The sequence below is a fragment of the Pagrus major genome, chromosome 18, assembly GCF_040436345.1.
Source record: "Pagrus major chromosome 18, Pma_NU_1.0".
NCBI classification, from domain to species: domain Eukaryota; kingdom Metazoa; phylum Chordata; class Actinopteri; order Spariformes; family Sparidae; genus Pagrus; species Pagrus major.
This window is the reverse complement of record NC_133232.1, coordinates 8,290,439-8,303,393: the sequence shown is the minus strand read 5'-3', so window position 1 is coordinate 8,303,393 and position 12,955 is coordinate 8,290,439. Positions and strand designations below refer to the sequence as shown.

General features: G+C 39.1%; 1 protein-coding gene across 1 annotated transcript in view; it reads right to left on the bottom strand.

The window, feature by feature from the left end:
* The window catches only part of htr4 (5-hydroxytryptamine receptor 4), a 32,193-nt gene extending 24,447 nt beyond the window's left edge, over positions 1–7,746 (bottom strand). Inside the window, exon 1 of the mRNA XM_073487565.1 lies at positions 7,640–7,746. Coding sequence (XP_073343666.1) covers positions 7,640–7,746 — 107 coding nt within the window. The remainder of the gene's footprint in view (positions 1–7,639) is intronic.
* Between the last annotated feature and the right edge of the window lie 5,209 nt (positions 7,747–12,955).

The window sequence follows — 12,955 nt, the reverse complement described above, 5'->3', positions numbered from 1 at the left end:
TGAACAAGTTTTATAATTCATATGTTAGTATGGTCACTGTAAAACAAAAACCATTAAAAAAGTCAAAATAGAAAAATGTATTTAAGCCATTAACTATTTCTGTGAGGTTTACATGAGAAGTTGTTTAGAAATAGATAGAGGAATTTAAAAACAGGTGTAAATAGACCCAAAACTGTCACCGGAGAAAAGGTTGAACTTCAGAGTTCCCTCGGCAATCGAAGCCAAACTGAAGGTGGAAACGAAAAGTTCAGTTTAGTTTTTCTTCCAGCACCAGCGAAGACAAAAAAAAAAAAAGGAAATTAAATTTTAAATCAAATATTGCTTCCATTTCTCACAAAAATAATAGATTTCAGGAGGACAGGACAACAACAATAATGGAGGGAAAGAACAAACATCCATCTTCCTGAAGGGAAGGGGAGGAGGGAGGAGGAGGAAGAGGAGGGAGGAGGAGGAGATCAGGGAGAGACGCTTGGTTGTGAAAGTGAGAAAGTTAATAAAAAGTCACCAAAAGGTCAACTTTTCTCAGATGAGGTGAAACCACAGAGAGAAAGGGATTGAAGTGGATTTATTCTGCAAAGAGGTAAAACTTAAGCATATAAAAGAGACTAAGGGATTGAATCCACCCTGATCGTTGTAGCTAACAGTCTGCAGAGTCTTCAGTCTCTCGTGATTTTCTTTATCAAAGCATCTGTGAAAGGCGAGAGTCTCACAAAGTACTGCTGAGATAAAAAAGACAAATATAACCATAAAATGGACGCAGAGACATTTTGTACTTTTATCTGCTCCATCGCTCTGGTTCATGGCCAATAGAGAGGTGGCCCTGTACTGCTGAGTAGGTTTTCTTGTGTCCTTTATATTCTCTTTGTACTGTTCATGCAGTCATTTTTTATCTGGTTTATTGTATCTGTTTCTTTAGGACTTTAAAGAACACTTTGATATTTTTGTACAATATCGATGTTCTGAAAGCACCTCATATATGTTCGGACTGGGCGAGAAAATCAAGTATCGCAGTAGTTTTTCAACCAAATACCCTGCTGTCAATATTGCGACAATATTTTAGGGTACTTAATATTGGTAATATTCACACAATGAGATTTTTGATCAATAATCATCAGTAATATGGATATAATTACTAAGTGGGTAAAGACAAGTATCAGAAAATGACATCACTTTACTGTGAAGCAGTCTTTAAAACCAGGAAGACAACACTTATATCACCGTATAACGATATTTAAAATCTAAGACGATAAAAAAGTGTCATCGGGATAACGATATAATAGCGACATATTGTCCAGCCCTACCTTTTTCATTTAGTATCTATTTTCTTTAATAGTCTTTAATATATATATTCATTTTAACATTTGGTCTGGAAGTACGCTTTATAATTTTATTTACAGAACTGAAAGTAGCCTTTTCACTGAGCTTAGCACAAATCCATGAAATTTTTCAGATCGGTCAAGATTCAAATGAATGTTGTCATTTTTTGTATTTTTTAAAAGAAAAATTGTTTGCTTGCAGTTTCTTATCATTTTTCAAGCACTTTTTTTCTGTTTTATTGGTATTCTGTCATATTGCTTCTTATCTGTTATCATTTTTATGTACCCATTCTGTTTATTCCCTCTGTGATTGTGTTCGTTGCTTCTGTTTGTTATCACATTTTTACACCTATTCTGTTTTTTAATTTTGCTGTCGAAATCATTACAAATGAGGGCTTGCCATCAATGATTTTTCGAGATTTAAATAAAGGTTGAATGAAGGAATATACTGCTAAACATGTCTCCCACATGGTTCAGTGTGGGAGAGACAGCAGTGAGCTACAAGGTGCATCTGCTGTGTGAAGGAGTACTACAGTGTGTATTATCAGTGCAGCTCAATCTCAGTCTGAGGAAAGAAGCTGCTTCAGAGCCTGGTGGTACGGCAGCGGATACCTCTGTATCTTATCTGTGTCCTCGAATCAAACAGATAGATCGACTGACTGACGGATACATCGCTCACTGCTGATCAGTTAGGAACAGACAATGGTATACATGAAGATGATGACTACATGATTAGGTGAAAGGAAAAAGCAATTTAGACTGATTATCAGTTTATCTTTGGAAAACTCTCCCGCCATCTTTAAATCTGAAAATGTAAAAAATCCTTTTACAATGATTTATTAGCTTATTTTTGGTTGAAAACATCTGGTTCATGTTTATTCAGCTGCTAGTGGCTCCTTTATTTCTGTCATGCATTACAATGTGGAAAAAACAGTGTACATCAATACTGCTTTCAAAAATCTATTTTACAACCTAGGCTGACATTTGAAGCTTGTACCTCATGTTGTTTTTCCAGCGTGAGGTTACTGACAAAACAAGGTTAGATCTGATATATGGATTCATTATGCAGCAGGGACACATACATGCATACTCTCTCACCCTCACTCTCTTTGTATCTCTCTCTCACACACACACTCACAGAAGGTTTACTACTGTGCAGCAAAAAAAATCCAGAGCTGCCAACAGAAAGTGACTTGATATCACTTTAACAGCCAGCTGTTAAGTCGGGGGCTAAACAAGGGGAACGTATTTGTAACCTTTCTGATAACAGAAAAATTAATTAATAGCATATAAATCTATCAAATTGATATTTTCAGTCTTATTTTGGATTAAATAAGCTCTGTGGCATGTTTTCTTCAGATTTTTTACTGATAAACACCACTTTAAGATTTCTGATGCTTAAATGCAATCGTTAGAAGTAAAAAGCTAACATTAGGCTATTGGGCACCACCACTAAGCTTCTGACTACACTATATTATACACACTTTAAAGGAGATATACAGTATTTTGCTTATGTTCAGGCTCAATTTTATTTTGGGTTACTACTAGAATAGGTTTACATGCTTTAAGGGTGGTATGGTTAACTTTCAGTTTTTGATGATTTAGGAAACCCAGAGCGTCATTATTTGACGAGTTGGGAATGAGAAACACAAAAATCTACTTTTCTTACAAATACCACCTTTAATGCTCAAAAAACGCATCTGTTTTCTCATACAGCAGTGGCAGTGATTCCCTCTCCCAAATACCCAGTCCCCTCTGATTGGTCAGCTCACACACGCCTGAGCCAGCATAGCTCACATAGTATGATATCAAGAAGTCACGGAATTAAAGGTACTACTGATGAGGTGTTTCAGGCACTGTGGGAGCAGACTTTGGGCTTTTAAACTTTTACATCCGTGAGGAACATATATAAAACACTGAAGGAAAGGAAAAACAAACAAAAAAGCTTAATGGGTCTCCTTTGATACAAATTTATAGTTAGACTTTTAAATTACTCGGGACAGACGATAGACAACATGACGTTTAATTACTGAGTAGATGAATGACGACATGATGTTTAATGTTCCGACAGCTTCTTTAATCTCAACTTTTAAACTATTAACCACAGATCTTATTTCTGGCATCTAACTTAAAACCCATTGACTTTGAGACGAGGGAGCCGAAAGTGGTAAAATGCTTATTTTCACATTTTAGGACTCATCACTTTGGCACTCTAATTTCCTGTGACCAAAAGCCTGGTAAGATAGGTCAAAGGGCGGTTGGAAGTACTGTCACAGCTCATCCGTCAGTCAATCTGTTAGATTAGAAGGAAATTATGAGAGGTAAGCAATCACATGGAGATTGGCAATATCTCCTTTGTTCTTATCAGGCTAGTAAACCTTTGTGTTCCCAGACGAACCAGACCAGCCAACCAGCTAATCAGTCAACGAATCTGTCAGTCAGTCCTGTTCCACGCTCTCAGCTCTGCAGCGTGGATGCTCTGCAGTCTATAAATAGCTGCAGTAAGAGCTGATGGCTGTGAGGGCTTTCCATCTGCCTGTCCCTAACCCAAACAGTCCCTCAAAACAGGCTGTTAGTCCTGGAAACAACCAGCTGTCTGCTGCATGTGGGGCACAAGTAAACCATGTTGGACATGAGCACACATGTTCACTTACACGCATCTGACACACAGAAGCCCACACAAGTACTTTATACATACACACACACACATACTGTAGATGAACAGGTTTTTAAACACCCACTCGCTATACTGTAGGCTGAAACACACACAAAAATGTAATGATTCACATTATGTTTTGTCCCCATAACGGAGGTGGGTCCTCACAATGTCAGTGTGTAAACAGATGTGTGTCCCCACAACGTTAGTAATACATCCACACACACACACACACACACACACATACAGCAGTGTTGGCTGTAATTCAGCGCAGTTTAGAAACCATTAGCACGCCTGGAGGGGGAGGCGTCATGTTTAGTTAAGATGACATATCGTGTTTAGCTTAAAGTGCTCAGAATAACTAAACTTTTTTAAAAGGGAATGTGTTACTGTAAGGCTGGTGTCATTTACAAACGAACATTGGTGTCTACTGTACAATATGAAGAGTGGAGGAGGAGACATGAGGGCATTTTACATGAAAATACACAAAGAGGAGAAGAGGGATAAAGACACAGGCAGGAAAACACATTCAAAATCATGTAAGTAGCTTGGTTTAGAGAAAGACACTGTTTTTCTTTATGAAGCTGTAACTAAGGCAATGATGCACCTACAGCAGGTGTAGTGATGCTAATATGCTCTTGTGTACCAGAACTGGGAATTTAGTTTGACACAGTCCTGTACAATCAAACTATTCCCTCGTTAGATGGTTTGTTTTGCCGGGTATCTTCCAGCTGGTGAATTTCAAGGCTAAAAACATGTAAATAAAATGACCCCATGGGAAATAACAACATGACAACTGCTCTGCCACAAAACAGCATTAAGCTTGTATTTTTGTTTTTGTGAAATGTTGCCTGAGGCTGTGAATGCCATCTGCAATGACGCTGCAAGACTCAATTACAACAGCATTTAGAAATGCTAATGACAATTTAAATTCCCTTCAAGCCATTATGTTAATATTCATTTGTGTAGTTACTGCATTTATCAAATAACTAAGATGGATATGTTTTTTTTCTATTTCGTGGAGAAATAGGATAATGTGTCAGTGTTACATGGTTGAATCCAAAGAAAGAACAGAAACGTGTCATTCAAAAGGAAAACCAAGGCTGCACCATGTCAATTCAAGCAAATTGCAAAGTACCATAGCTTAAAATGTATTGTTACTTATTACAATAAAAATATCTTCAAGCAGTTAGCTTTTAAATGCACACATATGAGACACAAAATGACAACATACACATTTCTTTAATAACTACGTTCCTGATTGTAACGAGGGACCAAAAAAGCTTCACGAGCACAGATTTATCACCGCAGTTGCTGAAAGATCTGCCCAATGTCCAGTATAAACAGCATGCAGACTGTGTGGCAGTATGTGTCTGCGTGTGGGGTGTGTGTGTGTGTGGGGGTTACTAGTTCACACACTTGACTTGACACATTGAGAGAAACAAGAGGTGGTCGGTCGCAGTGGTTGTGTTAGTGTGGTGGTTATTGAGTAGTTTAGCACCCTCTGAATCACCCTCTGCTGGTGTCAACACCTTGTGGGTGTGTGTGTGTGTGTGTGTGTGTGTGTGCGTGTGTGTGTACAGTGTGTGTGTGTGTGTGTGTGTGTGTTTGTGTGTCCCTACCTATCCAAACACTTTTACTGGCAGCTTTCCTCTCCTACAGGCTGCACAGAACTTGTCCATCCAGCTACTTTCCGTGTAAACATATTATTATTACATATGTATGCATAATAATATAAAATAATATAAAATACTATATTAATAATAATAGATTTTAATAATATAGCCTATTTTAATTATCTATATTATTATTAATAATTAATTTTAGGCAAATTAGCCTCACAACTTTGGTGGCTGGACTGCTTGCACAGTCTACAACAACCGAATCCTGACTGTACAGATGTGAGTTGTAGCTAGCTTGTAGCCTCGTGGAAAACTACATGTGTAGTTCACTCTTTATCTCTGCTTGAGGGTACATTAGCATCTCCGACTGAACTGCTGGCATTCAAATTGCATTGTGGGTAATGGAGGCACCACGTTGTGACATGAAAGACGAATGCATGGAGTCAAAAAGATGATATCTGATGACATTGATACTTTTTTTTTAAACTGTCCATTGTGACTCTGACAAAGTTTTAATGCTGATGCTTATGGAATGTTAATCAGTGGCGTTGCCTTCTGTTGTGTTCTTGTTTATGTTGGCACTTGGCCAGAAGTAAGAGCTAATAAGACAAACCATGTAAATTTAAAAATACCGCCTGACTGTTTCTTTAGATTGACTGACCTACAAACTGACCGACAGGCTGTTTACTGGCTGTATTACCAACACTGGACAGTTGTTGGTTTTTAATGATGTCCTCTGAGTTATTCTTCATTTTTTCACCCATGGGTCTCACAGTTTGTCTGAATGTGTGTGTGTGTTTATATTTGCATGTAAGTGAATAAAGACAGTGGATGAGTGTGTGTGTGTGTGTGTGTGTGTGTGTATTCCCTCAGTGACAATGAAGCAGGGAGAAACAAATATGTTGTGTCATGCTTCCCTCCTCAGGGAGGTGAGGCTTCACAGCGGTGACTCTGTCACATCACTTAAATACACACATCCAGTAAATACACACACATGCACACACTGCATGAATGCAATTATACACAGAAGTGAAACCTCAAATACTTTCATTCCACATACACACACACACACACACACACACACAACTGACACACACTTGCCTACATTTACTTTTTTTGGGTGTGTGCTCACGCCATGCCATGCCACTCCACACACACACGCACACACACACACACACACACTCACGTCATGACTACATCCTGGGGACGAAGGTCACCCTGAGCTCTCAGGTGTCACATGATAGAAAGAGACAAAGAGAGAGAGTCCGACTATCGTAAGCGATAGAGAAACAAGAGAGGGAGGGATGACACAAGGGAAGAAGAAAGAAAGGGTGGAGAGGATAGGCGCAGAGGAGGAGAAGAAGAATGAATTATTGTGGCGACAGCTGCTCCCACATGACCACACGTCCTCAGGATGACCTGCCAACCTGTGTCGCCTGCATTGTTAGCGGCGCACAGAAGAAACACGCGTTCTTTGTACAGTGTATGTATGTTTTCGTGTGGCGACATACTCTGTACATATATTTATTTTTCATTTCATATTTGCAGTATATTCTGCTGTGGTTACGTCTTCAGTGTTTGGGGAATCCACTTTTGGGAATCCGGTTTTAGAAGCAGTTGATGTGTTACTTAACTGTGGCTTTCTCGCTCTACTTCTCTTACGCTCTTTCCTTCTTGCAAACATAATTTCTATCTTTGTCTCACTTAATCACTCACAAGGACACACACACACACTTGTACTCTGTTATTCGTGAGCACCCTTGTTGACATAATGCATTCCCTAGCCCCTCACCCAAAATGTCCCCACTTAACAAAAAGGTCCTCACTTTGTTCCAGTGTGAACTACGTCCTGTTATTGTCACTTAAACACACACATTTAATCTCTGAATTTGATTCTTTGCTGGCATACCAAACCCAAACCTCTGTTGCCCCTGTATCTCAAACAAGGTTATTGATATTTTGATTAACTGAATGTATAGTTAACATATGTGCTATTGGAAAGAAAGGAATATATGTCGGAAAAAGAAAAGAAAGCTCTGTCCCACCTGAGTTGTCTGTCCTTGCAGACGGCCACCATGACCAGCATGTTTCCCAGGATGGTCATCAGCATGACCAGAGACAGGAAGCAGATCAGGGCCATCCGCTTTGGCATGCTGTCGCTACAGAAACGGAAAAAAGACACAACAAGAAAAACACATCAGTTCAGATTTGCAGAGTCAAGCTACAGTCTGTATCTTTTACGGATTGATGCAGAGTGATGGAGAGAACAAAAAGTGAAGAAGAGATTTTTATATTAATATAAATCATTCTTTTTATGAGCTGACACCATGAAGTGCAGCTGCAACACAGCAAAAAAGTAATCTCCTCCCGGTAAACTCTTGTCTTAATTTTTCTAAATTATGTTCAGGTATGGGCGCAGTCATTGGCAGGAAACTTTAATGAGACTGAGAGCTCCATCCTCTGAAAGCTGGATTTATGTGTGATAAAGTTACTGTTGCTCATCAATTTTTCTCAAGTAGAGAATTTGATATAAACCAACCCTATATATCTATAACAGTGAATCTTCTGCATGTGATGTGGTGGAAAGTTGTTTACTTGATTTCTATTCCACAGTGAAATGATACAAACAAGTTTAGAAGTTTGATATCTTTGGTTTTCTGAATGTTGCAGTCGTTCAGGTGCCAATGAGTTATTAAAATCTCCCAGGTAGCCTGCTTGATCACAGCAATCAGCCATCCTGCACAACTCTTTTCAAAACCAGCAACGCGAACGTAAGAGTGGTTGTAAAGAGAGACACTCAGTAACTGTTATGTGAAGAACAGGCTTATTTACAGTAATGTCTGTCTCTCGGTTCTTACTGATGCTTGAAATGGTTGTGAATCCATCTCCTTAACAATTACATGAAAGGTTTATCGTTCATCAAAGGAAGTAGAAAGGTTTCACATTCAACACAACTGACAACGAGAAAATACACTGACAACATCACAGCTACTCTGCACCATTCATCTCAGGTTATATATCCCGTTTATTTATATTATATCACATGCACATTATATATACATATTATATAATGTATACACATTATATTATATACACATTTAGTAATATTTACAGTGTACACATCGTCTGTGTAACTCCTGTTTGTGTCCTGTGTATTTTCCATATGCAATTATCCATCATGGTCATATTCGTATAATCAGGCTTGGGGAGTAACTGAATACACAGGATTATGTAATCAGGACACAAAAAAAAGGGAGCTATTCTGGTAAAGTGACAGGAAAACATAGATTACAGATACATTTAGTAAAAAAAAAAAGGGCGGGGATTACTAACAGGACTAAAGTTTAAAGAATGATATATTAGTCTAAAATCATGCACATGCGCACACCGTTCACTCTGGTCTTAAGTAAAATCAGAAACAGAAGTGTGTATTCTTACAAAACACACATCTGTGATTAAGATTAAATAAAAGTCCTATCCTCACGTCATCTTATTTATATTTTCCTCTTGTATTTTTTTGCATATGTTTGGTAATACAAGTTTTATATACTGTATGGGATATTTATTTTGTATTTTATCTTTATTTATCACTCAATCGCTCATTTCCTCTACTTGGGCTGCTGTGAAAAGTGATTTTTTCTTGTTGGACTGGAGACGGAGGTCTGGAACCATGCAACTTTAAAGACACCACCCCAGCTCTACACACCACTTATCCTTTCAATTGTCTTGAAAGTCCACATGAAACAGAAGGCGAAGTGTTATTCGCTTCCGCATATTTACATGTTTCCTGTAAAAACAGTGGTAGGAAGGGACTTGTTTTTGTAGCCAATAATGTATAATGAGAATTGCATCCCTGCCATGCAGCCACATGTTAAGGGAGTAGTTTTGGGGAAAATAAATACTAAATAGGTGCACAACGTGCCCTAGGATGTTATCTAAAAATGTTTAAAAAATATTTTTTTATTTCAGCTCATCTTTATTTTGTACCGAAAACTCAATATATTGATATTTACCTCTCCATTTTAGGTGCGATTTATCAGTTCTCTGCTCACTCACTGCTATTGCTGTAGATTTTCATACAGCATTTCCCAGCTTCACCCCAGCATTCACTCAGGCTGTGAGTACGCAAAGAAGTTGGAATACTGAGGTTTGTTTGATTGATTGGGGAGTGACGGTATATTCTTACTCCCCAATCCCTGCTGTGCTGTGCCGGTGGTGTGGTCAGAGCCCTGAAGATGAAAGTAAACTAACTTTTGATGCCAGCTATTTTTCAACCTTTTCTCAACACTTTTGACAAAGGATATTCAATTTAAAGTTTCCACAACTGACATGTTTGGCATTTTGACAAAACTTGCATCCTGACCTTTTCGAAATGCAAAAAGGTCATTTTTTTTGTCTGATTCAGGCTGAATAAAGTTAAAAAAGAACCAGGTGCAGAGTGCTTATTCTCTATCCACCATGGTGAATGTGATATATTTTATGGCATAAAACTGCAGATGTTGCACTTTCTCTCTTACATATACATATAACCTTGGCACAGTTTCAACAAAATGTCTCAAGGTATGGCTAGGGTTATGAATCAAAGCCCTCAGAGTGACGTGTGGTTTAAGAGCTCTCTGAAAATGACTTGTTTCATCTCAGACTTGTTTGACATTGGTAATGCATTACAGTAATCCTCCTGTGCTTTGTGGTCTCTCAACTTGAAGGCTGACAGGGAGAGAGCAGTAGGAGGAGTGAGAACAGCTCCATCACGCAAGCAAAATTTCAATTTTCGTCCTGCAAGTCTACAGAAAATCACAACTTTGGGGGCAATTTATGTGTGGCTTTTATGTTCTGTAATAAGTTAACACACGCCTCTTACTGTGTGTTTCACAGCTAGAGTCTGTACGTCCTCCCTATCCGCCAAATTATTTTACTCTCACCATCTGAGGTTCAAAGGCAAAGTGATAGTGTGCAAATGAGGCTTGTCTTTGATCAGTGGAGCCAACACACTAATCAGATCAAATGGGAACGCTGACAGGTTCTTAACAGAAGCATCATTACCACAAAAAAGTTAGAAAGGCCTCAGTAGTATCGCATTAATCTTCTTTCATCTCAAATTTGTTGGCTACACAGTCTGACCTTTCCCTCTAAATGAGACATCACAGTCATAGCAACTACCTTTTAACACAGCTGCAGGTATGACAGGCAGAATACAAATTTCCTCTTTCAGGCAAGAGCTTTATCCAATTTTGGATTTGATAATGCAGGCAGAAGCAAGAGCAGTGCTTCCTCTCTAAGCTCTCCAAACACACACTTACTGACCATGAGTCGCCTGTCAGCTTCAGATTCTTAAGCTGCTGGCATCTGCTTCCTAATTCTCAAGGAACAAGCCTTTAAGCTCAGCATCCAGCTGTCTAGCGCAGAAGGTTTCTTTTATAAGATTTATAAACTCCAAGTTTTCCAGTGCTCCCTCGCACCTCAGACAAGCGTTACAAGGGGTATTGGTTGAAATCTCCCCCTATGAAATGGGACAACCCTTCAAGATGGCGTTTATGTAAACGGAAGCAACATGAACATTTCCAATATACCATCTTCAGCTGAGGTGATTTCTCCTGTGGCAGTCCTGGTATTATCACAATGTCATTTGGCATTCAAATGATGGAGATAGAAAAACATGGACCCTCGCAATTTCTTCACAACTTTGCGCTATCAATTAAGTCTTCAAATAAAAAAGAACACTGCTTCACTTCTTCCTGGCCACTAGCGGTGCTTTATAGGCTAACAATAGCAACCCTTGTTCCTACCCTGCCAGTCGGCACTGATATTAGAGAATTGGTGAAAAGTGTGAAGTGTGTAGAATCAGGGCACCGTACCCCTTAGTGTGAATGTGCAAAAGTGTTATGGGCAAGTGGTGTATTGGGATTGGGGCTAGGACACTGTTAAAGAAGTGTTTTTCTTTCATACTGAAAGAAACTAATAATTACCCTGAATCACAGACCTGCAATCTTCCGGCCACAACCCTGCTCATCTAATCTTCTGCTAAGTACTGAAATAGGGATTTGCGAAAACTGTAAAAGTCAAGTTTAGACGTAACCTTGTATTACTGAGCTGTGCCGATAAAACATCCCAAAAGCCTGCTGTCAGAAAGAGCAAGATGCATTAATCGTGCAATTGGAAAACATCCAACACTTTCAGGCAGGATTGCAGTCACATGTTCACAGGAGAATTGACTGTGTGAAGAACAAAAATGGGAGCTTGAGAGAGAAGTTCAACCCCAGCATACTTTCTGACCTCCACACACCTGACTAGTTCCACATGTAGAGGGCATGATTGTCATATTGTGGGTTTGGGAGAGCTACATAAATGGTTCCAGTTCCAACAGAAAGTGTTGAAAGACAAGATGTGACCGGAGGGGTTTCAAATGCTGTTTGACAATCCAAGAAGCGCTTTGTTTGAATCACAACATAAGACGTCTTTTGCCTATTTTAACCTAGGTGCATTCAGGAGTCAGATGTCATCAGAATTTGTGAGTGCCTTCTTCCGTACCAGTGCTTACAACTCATTTATTTCATGTAGAAATTAGATGTCAACACATTCCTTCATGGGGTTTCCGGGTGTAGTCTGAACCTGGAGCAAGGAGGGTCAGTTTGTGTGTCTGCTGTCCAGACGTTACCGGGGACTTCATTCGACCACTGTGAGGCCAGAGTAGAAGATGAGCCTTGACTAACCCTGAAAAACCCTGAAAAAATATGTGTTATATATCAAATCTTCAAGTTCCTCTATATTTAAGGTGCATATAGAAACAAAGGGCGCCTGTAACTCGGGAGCTGAGACAAACCTGCAGAAAAACACAGTGGTGTGTTCTGACTGTGGAGAAACTCACTGACAGATGAGATGCTAGGAGCATTGGTAACAACTAGTATGTTCTGTAAATCTCTTTTCAATTGCCTTCCTTCTGCACCGCACCGTGGGCTCTAAAGTGATTTTCCAGATGTATGAAGGACTCTTGCATATTGCTCTTAAATCCTCCGATATACAGTCATGGAAAAAATTATTAAACCACCCTTGTTTTCTTCAATTTCTTGTTCATTTTAATACCTGGTACCACTAAAGGTATAATACAATGAACACGACAAAAAATGCAGCTGATCACATAATACTTTATGTCCTATTTGACATTCTTAAGCTTAATTGTATTCCCAGGGTATATAAGAGGCCATTTCATGTCATAAGCAGCACTGCACATGCAAAGGCTTAGAGTGGTTTCCTGCTTACATTCAAGCCATAGCACAACTCAGAAGTTGTCAGCTCTCACATAATGCCTAAAACAAAAGAATTATGTGAAGCCACAAAGGCAGCCATCTTGGCACTGCTGGAAA